At 38.9% G+C, this 26,656-nt stretch overlaps 1 protein-coding gene across 2 annotated transcripts in view; it reads right to left on the minus strand.

The window, feature by feature from the left end:
• Positions 1-26,656, minus strand: part of COG3 (component of oligomeric golgi complex 3) — a 73,621-nt gene that overhangs the window by 13,174 nt on the left and 33,791 nt on the right. Inside the window, exons 14-19 of one of the 2 annotated variants that reach the window (XM_047848748.1) lie at positions 19,303-19,408; positions 13,445-13,569; positions 11,417-11,506; positions 7,830-7,893; positions 4,694-4,782; positions 4,449-4,583 (exon numbers count right to left, since the gene is read on the minus strand). In XM_047848748.1, coding sequence (XP_047704704.1) covers positions 4,449-4,583; positions 4,694-4,782; positions 7,830-7,893; positions 11,417-11,506; positions 13,445-13,569; positions 19,303-19,408 — 609 coding nt within the window. Of the gene's footprint in view, positions 1-4,448; positions 4,584-4,693; positions 4,783-7,829; positions 7,951-11,416; positions 11,507-13,444; positions 13,570-19,302; positions 19,409-26,656 lie in introns of both variants that reach the window. The other variant, XM_047848738.1, reaches the window with a different exon arrangement.

Raw genomic sequence — 26,656 nt, forward strand, 5'->3', positions numbered from 1 at the left:
TCTCTCTGTCCCAAAAATAAATAAACGTTGAAAAAAAAAATTAAAAAAAAAAAAAAAAAGATGGCAAATTATGGTGGGGCTAAGGCGTAGTTGGGGAAGGTGAAGGACAAAAACCACATAAAACATTTTTATTAATGGACTGTTAGGTGCCTATGGTCCAGGCTGTGACCTTGGCCTCACTGCAGTCTCAGCAGAAAAATGTGAGAGCCACGTCTTTGGAATAAAGAGGGCCACAAAAATATTTAGGCAGAAGATGGGCACAGACAGGACACAACGTTAACTCCGATCCAAGCTCACACTCCTGACCAGTCTAGGCCTTTGCTCATGCTGCCGGGTGTATAAAATCACCCCTTTCCTATGTCACTCAATTCCTCTCTGTATCTAATTTTTATGGTGAGCTGCAGCTTTTAAAAACAAATCACATATAGGATTATAGATGAGACAATGCTAAAAGAGAAACATGTTCATGTTCAGTATATATTATCCAAAATATTTCCCAACATAAATATGTAAACATGTTCATCGGTCTACATTTATAAAAATAGGAACACGGTGCTCGGACATCTTTTTCTTCCCCCACTTAACTCTAAATTCTGGACATTTTTCTGTGTCCAACAGTTAGGTTTTAATAGTAGTGGCTTCCTATTATTCCACTGATTATTCCTGAAGTTAATCGATTTCATAATGACATAAATGCTATAGGTTTAGACTGTATTAATTATTTTTATATTAAAAAGCAACACAAGCTTGTATCCCCATCTCTGTTGTCTAGGTAATATACTTATCTTTAGGTCAAAGTGCAAAGAGCCTTTTCTTCAAAAGTCTTCCCCAATTAACCCTATCTTGTCCAAAAACCCTACGAGATGAACACAGACCCATCACTGTCCCTGATGACACTGCTATACACTTCATCATGTTTACATATTTTCTATCTTAATTTCACATTGGGTTATATAACTCCTTGAGAACAAAAATTAAATTGATAGGTCAAGTTCTGTCACATGCACTACAATCAGAAAAAAATTTAAATTTATAGTGTTGCTGCAGAAATTAATAATACCTCAGAGACAATATTAAGAATAAACTCACAACACTTCAGTAAATTGCTTGAAAGAAAAATGAATATTGCCAAATACAATATTTTTAGCATAAACTGGTCCCACCAGGGGGAAACACCTTTAGCTTAGTTATAAACTGGAAATGTACTTCCTTTAAAATGCTTTCATTCGGATTTTTGCTAAAGGAAAACCTGACCTTCACATTTGTCATATTTTATTATAACATTTCTGCAGCATTTACAGAGTCTATTACAGAAGTGATCTTCTGGTCCTCAAAATACCCTTAAGCAGGGAAGAGGGATACAACAGCCATATCTCTGCTTGCAGACAAGAGAAAAGCAATGCTTGGAGAAATACCTTGCTACCATTTCACTCAGGAGGTGGCGGAAGGGGGTCTAGAGAGAGCTCAGCTTTCCTGAGTCAAAATTCTAGGCTCTCTATTATACCCATGACCAGTTCAACCCCTACTTAAAGGTTTGTTGCAAGCAATGTTCAGTACAATGGAATTCTAAAACAATAAGAAAAAGTATCATTTTTGAGTTGGACAGAAGATATCTGATCCAAATTGTTTTCATATGAACTTCTGTCTCCAACACTCAGAACAGTATTACATTCCCTTAAAGGTCACTCAAACAGTTACAGAAAAAGTTATTTTTCAAGGACCCAAGAAATAGGGCAATAGAACATATATGTTCTTCTAGCATTTTTTTTTTCCTCAAAAAACTTCATTGATTGTACCAAAAAAATCAGGGAGGATGTTTACACCAATCAGATTAAGAGTCTGTAGAAATGTTTGTCTTATGTATGTTGGGTCACTCTGCAAACCTTTAGTTTCTCAATCTGTGAAATGAAGATGTTTTACTTCCTCTAGGTGCCAGGAACGTATTGAGAATTAATGAAAACAAAGCATCTCAACAAGCAGACCCAAGGAAGAAGCTGTCTAAACAAAAAGGCCAATTTACAGCAGATGACAGGGAACCAGAATCATACCCAAGTCTGTAGGCTCAAAAACAAGTCTTCAGACAGCCTAAGAATGTTCTCTCCACTCACACGGTTTGTTTTATTATGCAAACCCATATATATTTTAAAAACCAGTCCAAACTTAAAAACAAGCTGAGGACATTTTGTCAATGAGGCTTACACCCAAATGGTAAAATACGGAGACCTACAAGCACACATCCAAATCAGAGATGAAACACGGTTTCCTTTCTGCACCTATGGATGCTGCTTTTCTTGCAATCATTCATCAAGGTACAATCACTGGCTGCCTTATAAAATGCCAACTATAATAAAAGAGGCACAAGATTCTGCACTTGCAGATTTACCCTTAAAGAAAATCATTTTAAAGTTTTAAAATCATTTATTCTGCCTCTGCTATTCTAGTAACATTCACCAGATAAGAAGTGAAAAATGTTTGGCCCACAAATTCGAAGAAGCAATGTCTTAAATGATCACATTTATCTGTGTGAACTCGAGTGCTTCCGCTGTATGCCTGTGCGTGTGTACGTCTTTGTCTCTGACTCACTCCACTCCAACAGGATGGGGGGAGGGACCTGAATTTGGAGTAAGATAACATAAAAGGGATGCTCAGTCCTCTGAGCTGTAGTATCTACTAAATATTCTGACTGGAGTCTGAAGAGCAGTGAGGGACCGAGGTTGACAAAAGATAATGAGGCAAGAGTGAATGATGTGAGCAAGGGCAACGCTGAGACTGAGCATGGGGGATGGGACTGACTTCTCAGTGATGTCCAGAGGCAGGGCCTTTCCCTCTTCAATCCCTCCATGAGTAGTGCATTTTAAAAGAGGTGTCCCCGCTATAGATGTGTAGCATGTTCATGGAGAACCATTATATGATTCAGGCTTAGAACACATGTTTTCTACATAAAACCTCTCTTTTTTTTTTTTTTTTTTAAAGATTTTATTTTCATGTAATCTCTACACCCAGCTTGGGACTCGAACACACAACCCCAAGATCAAGAGTCACATGCTCCACCGACTAGGCCAGCCAGGCACCCCATAAACCTCTAATTTTAAAAAAAATGTTCAATGGGCACTGAGGAGGGCACCTGTTGGGATGAGCACTGGGTGTTGTATGGAAACCAATTTGACAATAAGTTACATTAAAAAAATAAAAATAAAAATAAAAAATGTTCATAGTGCCCAGAGCCTTCCAAAATGCACAATTACAGAGTTATACCAGATTTACCAAACCTATACTAACTCACTTAGACAGCCACATCAGTGAATTTATATTCTCTTGACTTCTACAAAGACTGCTTTTCCAGAAAAACCCTTTAATCCTAGATTTCATTATAATCCACTTGCTTATGTCAGAAGATTCATTCTGCTGCTCTGTTATTGCATAATACTCACCTACAATATTTCCCATCAGTATTAACATGGAGACTCTCCCAAAAATACAAACACATATAAGGGTACAATCTACACACATAAGGACAATTTCAGCAAAAACTATAATGACTTGCCTGTAAATAACAAAGTATCAATACTTGTGCCATTTTTTAAAATTCAAAACCCAGTAAGAAACATTTCTACCACCCTCCTTTTAAATTTATGTGGTGGGGGAAAAACACACATACTCCAAATACTTAACATGAATGGACTGAAATCCAGTAAACATGTACCATATGCCAATGATAAACAAAAGAGGAGCTTGACTGCTTTAACATTTCTGTATTTGCTTTTTTGGTATTTACTATTATTTTTAAAAACAAATACCTTCTGACTTTCAAACGAAAGTCACAGGCTTCAAGCATAGTAGCGTTGATGGCCCCAGCAAAAAAATTTACTCACAGACAATTCACTTAGTTGACTCCTGGTCCTTTCAAAGATACGTCTGTCTCCCCAGTTTGGACTTAGGTAAGTAAATTTGAGATGAAAGGCTGTCATATTTTAATTCTTTTTATAATGTCCTCCAATACATGTCCAGACAGACAGCAGACGCTTAATAAATGAAAGCTAATTTCAAGGCTTTTTTAAGCATTTTTATGAAGTCCTTCGTAACCGTACTCAAGTATTAAAACAAAATGAAACAACAACGACAAAAAACCCCGATTAGGTCGAAACAGGAAAGTCAAAATAGCCATAATCTGATTTTTTCATTGCTAGCCTTAGCCAGCTGATGGATTTTGGCTAGGAGTCAATATTTGCACTCTTTCTCTTAAAAACCAAAAACCGTGTAAGCGTATCGAAAAGTCCAAACCAAAAAGCTTCCGTAATAGGAAACACGGTGATTTCCCAGACGGAATCATTAAGATTTGGGCTTACTAGTTGCTGTCTCCTGCCAGAGTTTTCACAAGAGAGTAATTCAAAAGGAAATCGAAGGAAGCATTCAAAATTACTTTAGCAAATATGCACTAAGGTCTCTACCTTTGTCATGAACTCCTCCAGCTGCTCTACAAACTGCTTGGTCTGCTGCTGAATAAACTGCTCACATGCCGATTTCAGATGACGGTCTACATCTTTTTTAGAGTCAAGATAATGTTCTCTTATCTCAGGAGTACCCTTAAAAAAGAAGATGACAATTTCCTCCTGTTTTTATGTGCCTGGAAATGACCAGACGTGTAAAGAATGCCGTTTATCTCCCGCCACCAATGAACCAGACTCCTTCTCACCTCCAACAAGAACTCTATCAAGGCGTTGTTGCTATTCAGCCTAAAAAATCTCGGGACAGTCATAGGGTTCAGGATTTTAAACGCTGCATCTGCGAAACAAAATTACTCATCCCGTGAACACGTACAGTTTTAAGAGAAAAGCCGAGTTACGGTTTCAGTGTGTTAATATACACCGGTTCTCTGTTACCACAAAGCAAGAGAAGTTTCATTTCTACCAACTCACCACCATGGATGGAGGAGCGTGAGATCAGCGGCAACCACAGCTACAGTACCCACCACACAGTTATTTTCCACAAGTCAGACTTGGGACATGACTATTGATCTCAATTACTCATTTACAGAAAAAAAAAAGAAAAATGATAAATGGTAATTGACATCTTAAAATTTCACTGCTTTACTTTTAGGGTGCTAAACAGGTTTTTCAAAAAAAAAAAGAACCAATTCATATACTTACCCAGCTTCGCCTGTCAGGATCCTGCCTGGCACAGAAATTTATTCATTTGAAAAGCAGAGTGAATAAACTCATGTGTCAGCCAGAAAGAAAACACCAAAAGGACATATTTACCCCTCAACCTCCAGACTAACTAGAATCTACACAAAGCACTAACTGAGGTCTCATTGATGTTCAAATGCAATAAGATACAGTGTTAGTCATGAGAGGTTAGAGGTTTAAAGAGAGCAAGTATTCTTAAGTGACAGTCAGAAAAGACATTTCTTCGCTTTGCCACACGGCAGAAAGCAGAGCACAAAATGTTTCTAACCCTGGTTTTTACCAGTACACACACAGGGGTACTACTGCCCGCACCCTGATCTGACTGAAAAAGGCCTCTTTGTCACGCTCAGCACTGAGAGTAAAGCTTTGGTAAATGGCTCCTTGTTTCTGCTGTCTTTTCTTCCAGATAACCTAAAAGACTGTGATAAATAGAATCAAATCAGTTTTGTAGGATTACACAGGCTTTATAATGTTTTAAGGAAAACATACTTTAAACCAGCATTTGCTGGGGCGCCTGGCTGGCTCAGTTGGTTAAGCATCTGACTTCGGCTCAGGTCATGATCTCACGGCTGATGAGTTCGAGCCCCGCATCAGGCTCTGGGCTGACAGCTCAGAGCCTGGAGCCTGCTTCAGATTCTGTGTCTCCCTCTCTCTCTGCCCCACCCCCCACTTACACTCTGTCTCCCTCTCTCAAAAATAAATAAACGTTAAAATAAAGAAATAAATAAATAACAGTATTTGCCAAAATCTTAGGGCATTTCATTTTCTCACACTTCACTGGATCTATACTAGAACTAACTAAGCAGCAACAAATATGCATTAGAGATTAAGTGAAAGACTATATACTCATTTGGATTAAGTTTAAAAAAATTAAAAATTAAATAAAAAGAGAATTAGAAATTAAGTGAAAGAAAGTAGATCAGCCCTACTTTATGCCATCACTTAAAAACAGTTAAGGACCAGCAGCCCTTGGCACCCTTCAAGGTTAGAACACTATTCCCATGCCTCTCACTGAAAGGACAGAAGGGAATCAACTAGACTGGTTAGGGGATGGGAGCCTCTGATGAGAATAAGCTCTAAAAAAATTATTCATCCTATAAAAGCCAAAAGCCAGGAAACCTGGCTGCTGTTTAAAATAAAATTAAAAAAAAAAAAAAAAAAAAAAAAAAACAGGGGCACCTGGGTGGCTCAGTCCGTTAAGCGTCCAACTTCAGCTCAGGCCATGATCTCACGGTTCATGGGTTCGAGCCCCACATCGGGCTCTGTGCTGACAGCTCAGAGCCTGGAGCCTGCTTCGGATTCTGTGTCTCCCTTGCCTTCTGCCCCTCCCCTGCTCATGCTCTGTGTGCATCTCTCTCTCTCTCTCAAAAATAAATAAATATTTTTAAAAATTATAAAAATAAATAAATCACAGAGTATATAAATAACACACAGGCTTACTATTCAAATTCCAACAGAACCAAAAGGTATGTTCTGTGGTGAAAAGGAGAGAGCACCAGGAAAAGAAAGAGTAAACTGTTCTAACATGGCTCATGATGAGACCACTTTGGTTCTCAGGTGAGTTAAGTCAAGCCCACTATTTTTATAAGCGCAGTCATTAGGGAACTAAAAACCGGCTGCCTGTGCAAATCCTGTATTTGGAGTTCTCCTGAACCACAGAGTACAGGAAATCATCTGAGTAACTATTTTCTCAATTCCCCCAATACTCAAGAGAGAGATTCATTGTATAAACAATGGCTTAAGGCATTGGAGCTTAATTCTCTTGGAAATGGTTAAGAAAAGATAAAATATAGATAAATTTGTATGTAGGGGAAACTAGGGATATTCTTAGTACCGTATATCTTGAACCACTTAAGATCAACATCTTAGAAAATAACTATTTTGATCTTTTAGAAATGAGCTCTGTTAATCCAGTCAGAGACAAACCATTAGGATGAATGAATCATCTTTCCCAAAATGATTCAATGTCTATTAACAATTCAAAACTCCTATCCACATAATTATTTAACAACTAGCTGATTTAATAATACCAATTAGGCTTATTTATGCATCTAAAGCTTATAAAGCACTTTAACATACATTTTCATGCCTAATGATCTCAATAACCTCGTGAAGTTATCATGACAAGTTGATTCTGCTCATTTTCCCTGGGACAGAAAAGCTAAAACCCCCATCCAAGATCGCACAAGAGCCAGGAAATGATGGGCCAGAAACAGAACCCAACTCTTTCAGACTCTTAGATAAGTACTCCTCCATTTTACCCAGCTGGCTTCCTGAATTTTCATGAACTGACAAACTCTACTCAGTGTTTAAAATCACTCCAATTAGCTGACACTGTAAGTAGCTGTTACACTGATTTTTCATTTTTTCACTGGTTATGGTAATATGTGGCAGAGTCAAAGAGAAGTAACGCTATATTACAAACTGAACTGCTCGGATACAGTTCCCCTTCATAAGGAAAATATAGCAAGTTAGATGTAGTTAGGATGTTGACAGCTCAGCTTAGTACGAACAAGTAACAAGCTTAGCAAGCACAGCATGCAAAAACAATTGCAGATGAACATAAAATAAACCTATAACCTTTGCTGACACATTTGGACAGGTCAAACACACCCAACTGTGCCAGCCAGGACAATAAAGTACCTCTAGTTTTCTTGAGGTCCAGGGAAATTTCCTTAATGGTGAATTCAGTATGAAATGGAGCAATCTGTTCACGAAGGATCAAAAGGTGCTTAATTAAGAAAAGTTGTCCATCAATCTGAGTCTAAATTGTAAAACAGAAAAATGGATATCATCACAGATTAAATAAAAAACATAAAACACATGTGTTATTAATCAACATTAATCGACCTAAGTTCATGGCCCTTAACCTAACCGTATGTACCCATGGCTCCCTTGGTGTGCAGTGAACTCTCCCATATCACCCATGTTAGAACTCCCTGGAAAAATCTTGCTGCAAACCCTTACTAACACAGCCGTCCACTCTGTCAATCCAAGGAAGTAAATCAGACCAAAGGTTGTAAAGTCAACACATTTAGAAAAGAAATCAAATCTACTTTAATTTGGTTCAGAAACAGAAGAGATGGAGTGACCCAACCTCAGCACGGAGTAGGAAGTCAAGTTCAAAGCATGAGCATGATTCCGACCTGAGCTTTCTAGCTTCTCGTTAAGTAACAGGGCTCTCACTGTTTGGTCAAAGTGGTTTCAATATCCCGAATATCAGAAATAATCACATTTACACAAAAATACAAAAGGAGCTTCCAAAGGCAGAAATGAGTTGGGGTTACCATTGTGGATTATCTTCCCACTGACAGAGCCTTGCCTGCCTACACCCTGAGAGTGGCTGCACCGGGCACTATCGACACTAGCCAAAGTATGGAAAGAGCCCAAATGTCCATCGGTGGATGAATGGATAAAGAAGATGTGGTATATATATATACAATGGGGGATTACTCGGCAATCAAGAAGAATGAAATCTTGCCATTTGCAACTACATGGATGGTACTAGAGGGTATTATGCTAAGCAAAATTCGTCAGAGAAAGACAAATATCATGACTTCACTCATATGAGGACTTTAAGATACAAAGCAGATGAACATAAGGGAAGGGAAGCAAAAATAATATAAAAACAGGGACGGGGACAGAACATAAGAAACTCTTAAATATGGAGAACAAACAGAGGGTTATTGGGGGGGGGGGTTTGGGGACGGGGGATGGGCTAAGTGGGTAAGGGGCTTAGGGAATCTACTCCTGAAATCATTGTTGCACTATATGCTAACTTGAATGTAAATTAAAAAATAAATAAATTTAAAAAAAAAGAGAGACAGAGAGAGCGGCCACATGGGCATCTTCCCTGTTAGGCCCTGTCCGGAACGGTCTTGATTCAAGCTTTATTGCCAAAGCTCAGACCCAATCCTGAAACAGTGAAAAATGATAACTTTCATTTCAGGAAAAAGTCTGTATATTAACAAAAGCAAGGCTGTGTTTGCTCGTTCTTGCTGCCTACTCAAGACAGAATTTTACTTTGAAAATATTTCTAATGATGTTACACTATACTAGGAAAAGAATAAAGTCCTTCAGTAAATAATAAAAATTTTAAAGGGGTTATTAAGCAAAGTAACTCCTCTCTGGTTTCTCTCTCTCTTCCCTCCTTCTAAATAAACCCATAATCAATATAGAAGTACGATTTATTGATGGAAACTCACTTTGCACTCTGGCACACAGAGCATTAAATAAGCAGGAAACATTCTGAATACTTGTTCTATTTTTCAAAAAACTAACAACTCCAAGGGGCAAAAATAGTACAATATAGATTGACTTTACTACAGCTGTTATCCAGCGAATGGTACCATGTTAGTAATTTACTGATACACTAGGTGCTCCATTTAAAAGTACAGAAGAACAATTTCTTGCCTTAAAAAGCCAACACATTAAGTGATCATTTTCTTGAAAGGCAAAAGTGTAAACTCCACAATGACAACAAATTAGCTAATGCTTACCAAATAGAGGGCTTCCTCATACATACTTAAACCCCTTATAATATGTAGGAAGCAAAGCTAGATAAAATAGGACAGCCTCACAGGCCTCACAGGGTAAGGACTGAAGAATCAAAAAGCCCTTCATACTTCCCTTTAAAAAGAGAACAGTGGTATAAGACCTAAGTCGATACACTTATTTTTAAATTAGGTCATTTTTTTTCTCTTGATGATCTAAGAAACACATGCCCATGCTAGAAAATATGGAAAATAAGAAAACTATAGAGAAAAGAAGGGAAAATCATCCACAGTCCCCCAAAAGCTTTCAAAAGCGTTAGTCACTGAAGTCCTAATGTAGATCTGGATTGTATCCTTTTTTTTTTTTTTTGCCTTAACATATTTAAGTTGAATGTTATTGCTTCATTAAAAATTTAATGGTCGTGTAATAGTCTACTATATGGAATATGCCACAATTTATTTAACCATTTACCTAATATTAGAATGTTTTTCCTGATTTCATGTATTAAAGGAAATGTGAGAGCTCAGACTTAGAAACACTTTTTAAAACTTAAATCTGCCTGTCTACAACTAACTTTCCATCCTCTTTCTAGCAAACAAAAATTGTAACCTTCCATTCCACGAGTGGGAGAATGAAGTTGTCACAGAGGTACAACTTTCCTAGCAAAAGAACCCCAAATTCTTTGGTGGGAAGCTGTGTGTGTGTGTGTGTGTGTGTGTGTGTGTGTGTGTGTGTGTGTGTGTTACCCTAATTTATCTAAAGCCTTGAAGACTCAAGCAGCCAAAAAGGTTTCCCTGAAAACACCTCCCACAGCTCCCTCCCCCTGGGTAACAGGTATTTTAACAGAGGGTTAAACAGAGCAACACTTCTGACCAGGCTGTAAAAAATTCTCAGAGGCCTTCAGCCCCAGATCCCTTCTTGATTAAAAACTAAGTCACAAAGTCATGGCAACCACTTCCAGTCATGCAACCCATGGGCCACAACTGTCTGTCTTCTAAATTGACTTAGTAGATTTCCTCTGCTCAACAATTTAAAACCATCACTGAAGGATGATTATAAATTGCTACATTCCCTTGAAAGCAGTTTTGGTCTTCCAGGGAAACAGGAATCTACTACCTTCCCAGTTTCTAAGAGTATAGTAAGCAACTTTTATCCTACAGAACATATAACCTAAGTATCAGTTTTGGTACTTTAGCAAAATTGGCACTCTTTTATACAGCGCAGTCTTTATTTAGCACTATAACAGAATACAACTGAACCGTGAACAACATGGTTTGAACTGCGCTGGTCCACTTACACACGTGCATTTTTTAGAGTACAGTAATGTAAATGTATTTTCTCTTCCCCATGATTTTCCTAATAACATTTTCTTTTCTCTAGCTTATTTTATTCTAAGAATACAGTACATAATACATATAACATACAAAATGTGCTAATTGACTATGTTATCAGTAAGGCTTCCAGTCAACAGAAGGCTATTTATTAGTAGTTCAGTGTTCGAGGAGTCAAAAGTTCTACATGTATCTTCACCTTCGTGGGGGGACCTGTGCCCTGTAACTCCTGTGCTGTTCAAGGGTCAACTGCTCTAGCTTCTCTTAAAGGGCCTCAAAATCAAATCACATTAAACAAACATATCCTACTGCCAACATGGCTTTAAATTTCTGCGCCTATAAATAAATGCTGTATTGAACAGTATTATTATAGGTAACAAGATTTCACCTAACACTTCATCAAACCTTGTTTTTGCTGATAGACTCTGATGCTCCAAGTAGTGACTGAATGCAGGCAGACAAGGCTTCCTGGGACAATCCTTGGAACACTGCCCTCTGGTGAAATAAAAGAAAAACATTACCCTGAAGTGTTTCACAACACAGGAAAAAGAAAAAAATGGAAGCCGAGTACAACGAACAATGAATGCTTGCTTACCCTCAATATAGCTGAATTAAGTTATATTACTGGCAATATTCCCCCTGGGATTTCCTACTCCTATTCCTATTTCTAGACCAATACATGCTTTTGTAATGTGCATCTCTCAAGACACTCATGTGACCCTTCAACATCTCCTTAGCACCTATTTCATGCTAGGCTCTGTGCTAAATGCTGGATTCACAGTGGTGGGTGGACAAGGCAGATATGGTTCTGACCCCATGGAGCCCTGACTTCAATATGTTGGAGGCTTTTTTTTTTTTTTAACTCAATAAAACCAACTTTTTTTTTTTTTTTTAACGTTTATTTATTTTTGAGACAGAGAGAGACAGAGCATGAATGGGAGAGGGGCAGAGAGAGAGGGAGACACAGAATCGGAAGCAGGCTCCAGGCTCTGAGCCATCAGCCCAGAGCCCGACGCGGGGCTCGAACTCACGGACCGCGAGATCGTGACCTGGCTGAAGTCGGACGCTTAACCGACTGAGCCACCCAGGCGCCCCAATAAAACCAACGTTAAAACAAAGGCTCAGTCACCCAAGTTCTAAAAAATGTATCTCTATGCGGGGGGTGGGGGGAATATACACACCCCCTATGAACTATATATTTTTTTTCAATGTTTTTTATTTTTTATTTTTGGGACAGAGAGAGACAGAGCATGAACGGGGGAGGGGCAGAGAGAGAGGGAGACACAGAATCGGAAACAGGCTCCAGGCTCCGAGCCATCAGCCCAGAGCCTGACGCGGGGCTCGAACTCTCGGACCGCGAGATCGTGACCTGGCTGAAGTCGGACGCTTAACCGACTGCACCACCCAGGCGCCCCTATGAACTATATTCTTAAGAAGCAGTAGCATTTGCAAAATTAAATACACAGCTGTTGTATTTAATCGCTTTTTTCTTCATATGCTACTGGAGTTGTTACACAGTTTAATTTAAAGTAAAGCCACTGAATTTTAGGGATGCCTGGCTGGCTCAGTCAGAGGAGCGGGCAATTCTTAATCTCGGGGTCCTGAGTTCAAGCCCCATGTTGGGTAGAGATTACTTAAATAAAACTTAAACAAAACAAAAAAACACTGAATCTTACATTTCAGCAGCAAGTTCCTAACAGTAAATAAATATAGACAAATAATCTGTCAAGATTGATACTCACCCACCACTATGCATCTACATTAATCGTATCATTAAACATTCTGGAATGTATACAATAACTCTTACCTAAAATCAATGCAACGTTTAAGTTGGTGCTTAAGGGAAAAAAAAGTACTGCTAATTTCAGCAAACAACGAAAAGTAATACCATGATTAGAAACACATGAAACCTTAATAGTACTTATCAAGGATGCTGATTTAAATGGAGTACAAAACTAAAGTAGATGCATTTAATAACAAATTTAATACTAAATGTACATTATGCCCATGTGACACTGGACATGTCACTTAACCTTTCTGCATGTCTTTTTCCTTATCTATAAACTAAACTAAAACAGATAACTAGTAGTTTTAAACTTATATGTGGTCATAGGTCCCTATGAAAAGCAATAAAAGCCATAACCCTTCTCAGAAAGACACAAATATAAACACACATACACAATTTTGCCCGCAATTTCAAGGTGTTCATAGACTCCCTAAAGGCCACTAGTGAATTCTAAGGTTCTAAAGAATGCACAGGTTAAGAATTCCTAACTTAGACTCATCTTAAACCTACCTCTGTACTGAAAAATCGTATGATTTGAATTTGATACCAAACAAAATACTACATCGATATCTTAAAATAAAAATTAAAAAATTTCACACGAAACAGCAAGCAATTTACACTAAAGATACAAGAATTTACACACATACATCTATGCATCTGTACAATTTGGAGAGACACACAAGAGTTCTTCGAACTGTAGGATACCACATTCCATGAAGATCTGCTGGAGAAATTGTCGTCTGTGGTCTAGGATTGAGGGATTCTGTTGAACCTAAAAATCCAAATGCAAAAGACACATTTCATACACATAGAGGTCCGTCTTACTTGCATGGCAACTGTAACCTGTTTGTTCTCTTTAGTTATCAATACCTAGGGGCATCCATTTTTTCTAGATTTTCTTCACCTTTAATCAAGAATGCCAAGGGGGGTGCCTGGCTACCTCAGTCAGTAGAGCATGGAACTCCTGAATTCATAAGTTCGGGCCCCATGTTGGGGGTAGAGTTTACTTAATAAAAAAAAAAAAAAAGCAAGAAAGCAAGAAAGCAAGAAAGAAAAAGAAATCTTAAAAAAAAAAATGCCACAGGAACCCCCAAATCGGTGATAGCTAAGATTTAACACAGTAAGAATACACATGAATGTGTGTGTGTGTGTGTGTGTGTGTGTGTGTGTGCGTATACCTCATATATATGCTTAACTCAAATAGCTTTGCCCAAACTGTGATCAATAATCTTTATGGAATAAATGAACAGTATATACACATCACACAAAAAGGAGGTAGACCTGTGTGTAGTCACGTGGAAGCAAGTGGGAGCCTACGGAGGTGGGGGAATGACAAGAAAACAAAGCAATGTTAAACAGGAAAATTAATCAAAGCTGGTTTGCCTGACAACCTGCCTTCCATGATCTAAGCTGTATCACTTACAGGCCTCCTCAGTCTATCCATTTCCCAAGTGAAGAGAATTATCCCCCCTCTTTCCAAGACAGGCCAGACACCGGTAACGGTGAGGAGACAGAGGGGGGCTTGGTTGGCTTTGTAAGGAAAGCACAATCACTTCAGCTCAAGAGACCAGAGGTGAAATGAGCCACAAAAGCAGAACTAAGATAATACTTTGGAGCAAGAGGGAAGAGTGAAATACGGACTGGGTATGAGAGGACATTAGGAAACTTTATTGAATGTTTTAGTGCAATAATGGTTTATGGTTATGTAAGAGATGTCCTTACTTTCTGGAGAGATGACGAAATACTCAAGAGTAAACTGGCAATGATGTCAATAATTTACTTTAAAGTCATCAGCAAAAGATTGGGGCACCTGGCTGGCTCAGTCAGAGAAGCAGGTGGCTCTTGATCTTGGGGTCATGAGTTTGAGCCCAGCACTGGGTGTACAGATTACATAACTAAACTTAAAAAAAAATAAATATAGGGGCGCCTGGGTGGCGCAGTAGGTTAAGCGTCCGACTTCAGCCAGGTCACGATCTCGCTGTCCGTGAGTTCGAGCCCCGCGTCGGGCTCTGGGCTGATGGCTCAGAGCCTGGAGCCTGTTTCCGATTCTGTGTCTCCCTCTCTCTCTGCCCCTCCCCCGTTCATGCTCTGTCTCTCTCTGTCCCAAAAATAAATAAACGTTGAAAAAAAAAATTAAAAAAAAAAAAATAAATATAAAAAATAAAATGAGCAAAAGAATATATGTATATGTAATGTGATAAAATATTAAGTCTTGAATGCAGGTGGTGGGTACTGGTATGCACTGTTCATTGTATCATTCTTTCTACTTTTCTGTGTATTTGAAATCTTTTCAATAATAAAAAAAAATAAAAGTATAGCCTAGCAAAATATAATTCCTTTTTTTAAAGAAGAGCCAGAACTGCCTAGGCTTAGGAGGAGATCCGGAGATTATGATATATACATTTATGGGCAAAAACAAAGAGGAGAATGTCGTAGGTCAGTGCTTTCATTTTATAATTCTGTAAGCTTAAGTTATTGTTTTTCAAAAGCATGTAATACTTGTGTGATTTTATTTATTTATTTTTCTGGTATTGTTATTTATTTTTTTAATTTATATCCAAGTTAGTTAGCATATAGTGCAACAATGATTTCAGGAGTAGATTCCCTAAGCCCCTTACCCCTTTAGCCCATCCCCCCTCCCAAAACCTTTCCAGTAGCCCTCAGTTTGTTCTCCATATTTATGAGTCTGTTTTGTCCCCCTTCCTGTTTTTATATTATTTTTGCTTCCCTTCCCTTATGTTCATCTGCTTTGTATCTTAAAGTCCTCATATGAGTGAAGTCATATGATATTTGTCTTTCTCTGACGAATTTTGCTTAGCATAATACCCTCTTGTTCCATCCACATAGTTGCAAATGGCAAGATTTCATTCTTTTTGATTGCCGAGTAATACTCCATTGTATAGATGTACCATATCTTCTTTATCCATTCATCCATCAATGGACATTTGGCCGCTTTCTGTACTTTGGCAATTGTTGGTAGTGCCGCTATAAACATTGGGGTGCATGTGCCCCTTCGAAACAGCATACCTGTATCCCTTGGATAAATACCTACTAGTGTAATTGCTGGGTCACAAGGTAGTTCTATTTTAATTTTTTGATGAACTCCCATACTGTTTTCCAGAGTGGCTGTACCAGCTTGCATTCCCACCAGCAGTGCAAAAGAGATCCTCTTTCTCCACATCCTCGCCAACATCTGTTGTTTCCTGAGTTGTTAATTTTAGCCACTCTGACAGGTTGAGGTGGTATCTCATTGTGGTTCTGATTTGTATTTCCTGGATGATGAGTAATGTTGAGCATTTTTTCATGTGTTGACTGGCCATCTCGATTCTTTGGCGAAGTGTCTATTCATGTCTTTTGCCCATTTCTTCACTGGATTGTTTTTTTGGGGTTGTTGAGTTTGATAAATTCTCTATAGGTTTTGGATACTAACCCTTTATCTGACCTGTCGTTTGCAAATATCTTCTCCCATTCCATCGGCTGCCTTTTAGTTTTGCTGATTGTTTCCTTTGCTGTGCAAAAGCTTTTTATTTTGATGAGGTCGCAATAGTTCATTTCTGAATACTTGGGTGACTTTAAAAGCCCCTCTGTGGGGCCTTACTTTAAACTAAAATATCTATATGAAGTTCCTTAAAAAGAACAAACTAGACAAATTTTATCAAAGAATATTTAGGAGATTAAGTATCTATAGTTGTGCTAAGATTAGGTCTGTAAGATCCCTCCTTCAAAATAAAGAGCCAAAACATTACCCCCAAATAAAAGTTTAGTGAAACAAATCTATTTTAAGTACTTTAAAATATTGTACTTTAAGTACTGGCTTGTTTATTTCTTCACTTTCCTGTGAAAAGTAGTTAGCATTAAAACAACCGATGCAGGGAAAGTTTACTCACCTGGCAAACCATCAAAAGGCAAGTGTCTACCAGCTGCCCCTTCTGAGGAGCAGAACAAAGCCAAGTAACAGGGCTTCTCCCTCAGCCTCCAGCAGTCTTCCTCCAAAGTCGTCTCTGAGCCCACCCTCCTCTCACCCGCTCTACGCAGAGAATAGAGCCTGTGCTTTTGAAGACACTGATAATCAGCCTCTTCACACAACGGTCCCTCACACTGGCCCAGACACCTAGTTCTACTATGTGAACACCATGCTGTTCAAAGTCCTCACTTTGGAGGCTTCTCATTCTCACTTCCAGCACACTAAGAAACCAAGAACCGAAAAAAGTGATTATACTCTTTTTTTGCTCCCCCCGCCACCTGACTCAGTCTTGCTTTTTTCATCCCAAATTCTATCACCACTCTAAGTACCATCAACAATCATACAGACAACCACATGGTTGCCCCTGACCTTCCGAATTCCAAAGACCTTCATTTCCATCCCTGCACCCCCAACCCCATAGACAGATGTTCTCAAGACTTCCTTTCAGAAGTACTTTATTCCTTTCTATAGACTTTATTACTCCAAACGATTCCACCTCTTAATTATTAAAACCTACCATCCCACTCTGACCACAGTATCATTGTGATGTCCTATTTCTCACCTGTTCACCCAAACTACACTGCCAACCCCTCCTCCTTTGGCTTTAATCACACCTTATCCTCTCGCTCTCTTCTGACCTCTCTGGCTATTCTTCCTCAGTTCGCCCAGAATACTCCATTTTGCTCCTTAATGTCAGCGTCTGTTAAGGTTCTCTCTCAGGTTTACTTTTCTCTCTCTCTCTCAGATTTCTGTTATTATCACTCTATTCTCAGCGCCGGGGTGATCCTATACAAGCCCACAGCATCAAGCACTCCACTGTCTTTATCTCCAGATCAGTCCTCCTCTCTACAGCTCTAGAGCAGTACTGTCCAACAGAAATACAATGTGAGCGATAGATGCGACACATTAAAATGCCACATTAAAAAAGGTAAAAAAAAAAAAAAAAAAAAAAAACAAAAAACAAAACCACAAATGGAATGAGTTTTAATATAGTTAGCCCAATATATTTAAAATATCATCACTTTAACATGTAATCAAGACAGAAATTACCAATAAGGTACTTCCCATTCTTTATTTCATATTAAGCCTTAGAAATTTGGTGTGCATTTTATATGCTAACAGCATATTCAGATGAGCCACATTTCACATGCTCAATGGCAGGCGGCTACCATATTGAACAGCACAGCTCCAGACTGATATACACATGGACCCTACCAAGTCTTCCTCAGCCCCCACATCTAGGATGTCATCAAATTCTATTGACTCAAGCTTTTAACTGTATGTCTCATCTATAAACTTCTCTCCATCCCTCATTAGTACCCTGGTTCAAATCACCTTTAACTTTCAAATGGAAAACAAAACAGTCTCCTAACTAGTCTCTACAGTTCTGCCAACAATACCTTATTTACTTTAAGGCCAGGCATGGGTAAAAGAATACAGACTCTACTGGGGGAAGGGAAAATGTACAAGACCATGATTGGCAAGACAGAAATGTAATCTAGTCTTTCCAGTAACTCTTGAAAAGGTTTTCTAGGACCAAGAGGTTTACTAAGACATGGCAGAGGTTCTATTTCAGAGGAGAAAATTTTAGTCTCTCTTCCTATGGGGCAAGCATGATAAAATGGCTTTGCCAGGGAGGGAATACCCAGTCTGCTTGGCAGTCTGGCCTTAAGGTATCAACTGTTCATAGAATAACCCACAATACCTGATGATGCCCTGAACCTGGGAACGTGGATGCAATTGGGATCCTTGAAAGGTTCCCACTCTCATTATCCCAATCCTAGGCTGTCCTGGGCTCCATGACGAGCTGAGCTTCACTGCCCCTGTTAGAGCTAGAAGGAGAGACAACAAACCAGCTCGCTGTCTACATTAAATTCATGAGAATCCAGGATGATTCTTGGACAATTCTGCTCCCTGCAATAAATGCACCATAGTCCAAGCTATCCCATACATTTCAATCAGTATTTTATCCCAGTCCCAGGCACTCAATATATTTACCAAATGCAAATCGGGTGGTATAATTATGCCAATACGCTCTACTACCAAGAAGTTCAAAGTCCGCGAGACTGACACCTATCTGGCCTGCTGTATCTGCTCCTTCCCTACAAATAACCTATACCCAAACATACCAAACCGCTTGACTCCCCCAAGAGCATCCACGGTCTTCCATTCCTGCATGCCTTCTTCCGTGCTATTCTGTCTTTAACCTTACTCCACCTGGCTTCATTCTTGCCTTTATAAACAGCAGAGCTTTCAGACACAACACCTCTCACTGAATTCACTTTCTTGCACTCAAAGCTTCGTAATTTTGATGCCCTTCATCCATGATCCAAGAGTGTCCTGTGTATACCTTTGGGCATATCACCACTGAATTACATCTGTGGCTTATCAATCTCCCCCCACCCCCACCCCCACCTGCTCAAGTGTGGGCTCCTCAAAGGCACATAAGCTGTTTCTCATTTCTCATGTCTGGAACATGACAAGGCCTCAATAAAAGTTTAAATGAATAAATAAAAGTTGGAGTTAAACATCATAACATACCAGATTTTGTTAGATTATTAGACTCTGTTTCCTCTAACTGAACATCTGAAAACGACGCTTCCGAAGGTACCTTCTTCTGTTCATCTTTTAAACTTTGTGCAATTTGCTGTGTAAAGAAATCAGAAACAAAATTAAAGTGTAGTTTTCAGCTGTATTTTGCAACATGAACACGTTCTTTCCAAAAAGCTAAAAAAAAAAAAAAAAAAATCTAGTTAATAAATGAATGGACTAATGAAACTAAGGCAAAACAACCCATGGAAATGAAAAAGTTGAATTAGTATAGAGCGTCCCTAATCCCGTAAACACATACATAGCTAAGCTCAGAACCATTACCAGGTATTTGCTGAAGGGTCAAATACACGAGCCTCCTATAGGAAGCTACTTTCAACTTGATGTTTAGAAACAAACTTTAAGATTGGACACATTCTGAATGTCAGAAATGCTTTATCTGGGGCGCCTGGGTGGCGCAGTCGGTTAAGCGTCCGACTTCAGCCAGGTCACGATCTCGCGGTCTGTGAGTTCGAGCCCCGCGTCGGGCTCTGGGCTGATGGCTCAGAGCCTGGAGCCTGTTTCCGATTCTGTGTCTCCCTCTCTCTCTGCCCCTCCCCCATTCATGCTCTGTCTCTCTCTGTCCCAAAAATAAATAAAAAACGTTGAAAAAAAAATTAAAAAAAAAAAAAAAAGAAATGCTTTATCAAGTAACTGGCCAATTCAAACAACTCACTTTCTCTCTATGAGAGAATGGGTACAGTAAGCTATTTTTCAGATTATTAAAAATTAGCTTATACACTGAGACTATTCAACCCTTCTTCACTGCCTAAAGAATAACATCAAATACACACAGGTCACTAACTACTAAGTAATGAAAACTTCACTAGTTTACATTTTCACCTTTATAGAAGTGGAAATACACAGAAATGGAGACTAACAGACACTTAGCTACTGACAAAAGGAATGGCCAGAGAACTATTTGGGAGACAGACTCCGGGCCAGTCCTCTTACTCTGCGTGCAGAAACTAGAAAGTGTAGCTAATCCCTAAATGGCACACAGATGTCACAGCAAGATCACCTTATACCCCTACCCCCCACCAAAAGAAAAACAAAGCAAACATTTGCTGCAAGTGGTGTCCTTAAACCAAAAGGTCTACACAAGAAAGCATCAGGACACTGGCCATGTGATGACTGAATAAACATACTAAATGTGTCACTAAATTACAATGAGGGGGGCTTTAGTAAACCTCATCACCTAATGGTCTATTAGATAGATTACGAGATTACATCTGTGTGCCATTTAAGGATTAGCTACACTTTCTGGTTTCTGCACCCAGAGTAAGAGGACTGGCCCGGAGACTGTCTCCCAAACAGTTCTCTGGCCATTCCTTTTGTCAGTAGCTAAGTGTCTGTTAGGTCCCCATTTCTGTGTATTTCCACCTTTATAAAGGTGGAAATGTAAACTAGTGAAGTTTTCGTAGTTAGTGATCTGTATACAGACATTGATATGTCTGTAATATCAAACTACTATAAAGAAGACAAGGAAAGGAGGGGAACAAGAGAAAGATACAATTCCCCAGACTGGGCTGAGCAACAGATCTAGTCTTTGTCATCTACACTTTGTGGGCTTCAAAACCAAGGTAACTTCTGTACGTGAACTATTGATTGGTTCCCTGGAATTATTAGCAGTATCCAAACACCAAAAGAATTCCTACCATGAGCCTGCAGAATAAGAAAAGGTGGGCAATAAACTAACAGCCCCAGTACTACATGCCCTTCCTATCAGGTATCAGATCCTGCATGGCTGATTTTACATATTATTAAAAAAAAAAAGTACTATGCAAACAATATAACTACCCAATATATAAATTTAAGGAGAAATCAGGAGAAGGGATGAAAAGTTGAGAATATTCTTAAAATAGGTTAGGGCATTAAACCAAATAGCCTGGTATATTTCAAGCCTGTTAGCTTTAAAACAAACACACTTTTTACTACACACATATCAGCCTAGGCACTGAAGCGTTAGGTTAAGTGAATATGCTGGCGAGGGTGTGTGGCAACAGGAATGGGTTAGTATACATACGTATACTTCTTTGCTCTGTCAGCTGACAGGATCCAAGAGCAAGAACCCCCGATAGCTATGAGCACACCCAGCACCTAAACTTTGTTTGCTAATTCCTTTCTCCAATAAAAGAAGCCAGGACTCCTTGGAGAAATGGCTGACTCTAGGGCTACGACAGGAAATAGGCAAGATGCGCCTGGAGCCACGAGATAAGGAAGTGTTCAAAAAACACACAAACAAACCTATAAGCTGGGGATCTGTCAAAGGGACCCAGGAACCAAGTGAAAGAGCTCCCAATGGTCAAAGTTGGAACTATTTGAGCAAAACAGCAGTGGACTATAATCCAAAGTACAAAATAAATACCCATGAGTCCATACTGGTATCAATAAGTGATTAAATAAATACATAAATGCATAAAAGGAAAAAGATTTCCCTTGCAGACAAATTCTAAATAATTTATGCAAATACTCTGCATCTCAAGGAAGCAGCATAGCTTGGGGAAAAAGAGCAACTTGCCAGTGAAGAAATCTGACGATGCTTCCTCAGCTAGGTGATCAAGTTCAGTTAACCACTTGATAAGTCATGTTGATAGCATCTACCCTAGATATGATGTTCTAAAAAAGTTACTTTGGATTTTCCTCCCCAAAACACATACCACCAGTCTAATCATGAGAAAAACATCAAATTCCAACGGCAGGGGGTTAGGGGGAACCCTGCAAAATACTTAACCAATTCTCCTCAAAAATGCTAAATTAAAATCATCAAAAACAAGGAAAGTCTGAGAAACTGTCATAGGCAAGAGAAGCCTAATATAACATGAAAAACAAATGCAATATAGTGTCATAAATAGGATAATGGGATCCTGGAATCGAAAAAGACATTACATAAAAACTAAGGGAATCCAAATAAACTATGGCCTTTAATTAATACCAATGTATCATTACCGGCTCATTAACTGTAGCAAATGTACCATACTAACATAAGATGTTAATTAACAGAGACAATTGGATGTTGGGTACATGGGAACTCTCTGTACTACCTTCTCAATTCTTCTGTAAATCTAAAACTGTTCTAAAAAAATAAAATCTAGAGGGTATTATGCTAAGTGAAATTAGTCAGTCAGAGAAAGACAAAAATCATATGACTTTACTCATATGAGGACTTTAAGAGACAAAACAGATGAACATAAGGGAAGGGGAACAAAAATAATATAAAAACGGGGAGGGGGACAAAACAGAAGAGACTCATAAATGTGGAGAACAAACGGAGGGTTACTGGAGGGGTTGTGGGAGGGGGGATGGGCTAAATGGGTAAGGGGCATTAAGGAATCTACTCCTGAAATTGTTGCTTCACTATATGCTAACTACTTTGGATGTAAACTTTAAAAAATAAAAAATAAAGTTAAAAAAATAAAATAAATAAAATCTATTACAAAAGAAAAGAAACTCAGGATATGTGTTCTCCAGGAAAAGCAGTCTAAACAGAAACAGGATAATATCTGAGCCACATTTATAACTTAACAACAGAGATTACTACTCAGGACCAAAAAGTATGGGGATAAATATCAGATATACTTAGGAAGAAATGGACTTTAAACTACTTTTTCACAGACTAATAAATTCAAGTCAGTACTCCTGCTGTAAGCTAATGATAATTATGGGGCGTCTGGGTGGCTCAGTCAGTTGAGCGTCCGACTTCGGCTCAGGTCATGATCTCGCAGCTCGTGAGTTCGAGCCCCGCATCGGGCTCTGTGCTGACAGCTCAGAGCCTGGAGCCTTCTTCAGATTCTGTGTCTCCCTCCCTCTCTGCCCCAACCCACTCACATTCTGTCTCTGCCTCTCTCAAAAATAAACAAACATTAAAAAAAATTTAAAAAAAAAAGCTAATGATAATTAAGGAAAGATCGTTTACGAACCTTGCAAAAATTACACTACACTTTTAAAAATACATTAGAAACATGTAATGACTGAGCAGAATTATTTCAGGGGACATTTTCAAATTTACTGGCAACAAAATTTCCTTTGGAACTTTTCAAATAAAATAATCAGGCTGCTACTGATAACTGTTTAGGGCACCTGGTGGCTCAGTCGGTTGTCTAACTCTTGATTTCAGCTCAAGCTATGATCTCACAGTTCATGGGATGGAGCCCGAGTCAGACTCTGCACTGACAGGGCAGAACCTGCTTGGGATTCTCTCCTTCCTTGCTCTCTGCCCCTCCCCGACTCACACACATGCTCTCTCTCTCTCAAGATAAACATTTAAAAAATAATAAAATAAAATGCACTTTTATTTTAAATACTTTAGATATTCCAACAAACTAGATCATGTAATTTATTTTAATAAGTTAAAAAATAGTCATATCCTGGGGCTCCTGGGTGGCTCAGTCAGTTAACTGTCTGACTTGGCTCAGGTCATGAACCTAACGGTTGGTGGGTGCGAGCCCCACATGGGGCTCTCTGCCGTCGGCACGGAGCCCACTTCGAATCCTCTGTCCCTGCCTCTCTCTGCCCCTTCCCCTCTTTCTGCCCCTCCCCTGCTCACACATGCTCTCTCTCAAAAATAAAAAATAAACATTAAAAAAAATAGTCACCTTCTTATAGGTAAGGGAAACTGAAAGGACAACCCCCTTCATATTAAATTTTAATACAGAAAAGCAGAAACATCAAAACTCACATTTATTAACAAGCCAATGTCTTATTTTTAAAGAATAATATGGGGCGCCTGGGTGGCACAGTCGGTTAAGCATCCGACTTCAGCCAGGTCACGATCTCGCGGTCCGTGAGTTCCAGCCCCGCGTCGGGCTCTGGGCTGATGGCTCGGAGCCTGGAGCCTGTTTCCGATTCTGTGTCTCCCTCTCTCTCTGCCCCTCCCCCGTTCATGCTCTGTCTCTCTCTGTCCCAAAAATAAATAAACGTTGAAAAAAAAAAATTTAAAAAAAAAAAAAAAGAATAATAAATAACCCAGATTCATAGAACAGACTGGTGGTGTGGGGGAGGGGAGGAAGGTGGTCAAAGAGCACAAACTCCCAGAACAAGATAAGTAAGTCCTGGGGATCTAATACACAGTAATGGTGACTACAGTTAACAATATTGTATTGTACATTTGAAAGTTGCTAAGAGAATAGATTTTTTAAGGTCTCACTATGTACGTACACACAAAAATGTAACTATGTGAAGTGATAGATGTTAACTGATTTACTCTGATAAACATTTCACATTATATACATACATTAAACCACTACCTTGTACACCCTAAACTTATTTTTTTTTCAATATATGAAATTTATTGTCAAATTGGTTTCCATACAACACCCAGTGCTCATCCCAAAAGGTGCCCTCCTCAATACCCATCACCCACCCTCCCCTCCCTCCCACCCATCAACCCTCAGTTTGTTCTCAGTTTTTAAGAGTCTCTTATGCTTTGGCTCTCTCCCACTCTAACCTCTTTTTTTTTTTTTTTTCCTTCCCCTCCCCCATGGGTTTCTGTTAAGTTTCTCAGGATCCACATAAGAGTGAAACCATATGGTATCTGTCTTTCTCTGTATGGCTTATTTCACTTAGCATCACACTCTCCAGTTCCATCCATGTTGCTACAAAGGGCCATATTTCATTCTTTCTCATTGCCACGTAGTATTCCATTGTGTACATAAACCACAATTTCTTTATCCATTCATCAGTTGATGGACATTTAGGCTCTTTCCATAATTTGGCTATTGTTGAGAGTGCTGCTATAAACATTGGGGTGTAAGTACCCCTATGCATCAGTACTCCTGTATCCCTTGGGTAAATTCCTAGCAGTGCTATTGCTGGGTCATAGGGTAGGTCTATTTTTAATTTTTTGAGGAACCTCCACACTGTTTTCCAGAGCGGCTGCACCAGTTTGCATTCCCACCAACAGTGCAAGAGGTTTCCCGTTTCTCCACATCCTCTCCAGCATCTATAGTCTCCTGATTTGTTACACCCTAAACTTATATAATGTTATATGTCAATTCTATCTCAATACAGCTGGGAAGAAACTAAATTTAAAAAAAAATAATAATAATAATAATAATAATTTTGGGGCACCTGGGTGGCTCGGTCGGTTAAGAATCCAACTCTTGATTTTGGCTCAGGTCATGATCTCACAGTTTGTGAGTTTGAGTCCCATGTCCGGCTCTGTGCTGTCAGCGCAGAGCCCGCTTGGGATTTTCTCTCTCTCTGCCCCTCCCCTGCTCACACTCTCTATCTCAAAATAAATTTAAAAACTTAAAAAAATTACCAAAAAAAATTTTTTAACTGATCAGTTATATATTTCATCATTGCTTATTAAATAAACACTTTTAAAAACACTCAAATATTATTTTTAAATATTTCAAGGTTATAAAATAACAGCCAATGTCTACTGTTGACTAGTAGGTCAAGTGCTTTCTACCCATTATCTCTACTCTCACAACAAACCTCCACAGTCAGTACTGTTAAACCTACTTCACAAATAATAACATATTCACAGAAACTAGGTAACAGATACTGATCAAAACAGCTAGAATTTGAACCTAGATCTGTCGGACTCTACAGTTTCCCTATGCCATGCAAATGGCAATCTTACATGGGCAAAATCCGACTCTAAAGAGATTAGCTCTCAGTTTAAAATCTTCAGATCTTGGGGCGCCTGGGTGGCGCAGTCGGTTAAGCGTCCGACTTCAGCCAGGTCACGATCTCGCGGTCCGGGAGTTCGAGCCCCGCGTCGGGCTCTGGGCTGATGGCTCAGAGCCTGGAGCCTGTTTCCAATTCTGTGTCTCCCTCTCTCTCTGCCCCTCCCCCATTCATGCTCTGTCTCTCTCTGTCCCAAAAATAAATAAACATTGGAAAAAAAAAATAAAAATAATAAAAATAATAAAAAATAAAAAAATAAAATCTTCAGATCTTATAGTTAGAATCAAAGGTCTAAGTTTGAAAGTAATCTGATTGTGTATCTCGGTCGGATATAATCTAAGGACCAAAAGAAGTACAAAAAACCTTGAATTTAACAAGTTTCCTGTTAGTTATGGTATTAGTGGTGTCACTCAAACTATTTTTGAGTATGTGTAACTTGGAGCAAATGAGTAAATAATGGAAGGTATATAGGAAGCCACAATTTCTTTTGTGAGAGAACAGAGAAACAAATATGGAATGGGGAAAAGTGAAGAAGAACCCTATAGAAATGGATTTGAATTGGAGGTTTCGGTATAAATTCATGATATTTAAAGTTGTATTTTTTTCTACCTCTGGCCTATAAAAGGGGTTAGGAATAATGACATCCACTGCTAGCAATGAAAACACCTAG

Source organism: Prionailurus viverrinus, chromosome A1 (genome assembly GCF_022837055.1).
Source record: "Prionailurus viverrinus isolate Anna chromosome A1, UM_Priviv_1.0, whole genome shotgun sequence".
NCBI classification, from domain to species: Eukaryota; Metazoa; Chordata; class Mammalia; order Carnivora; family Felidae; genus Prionailurus; species Prionailurus viverrinus.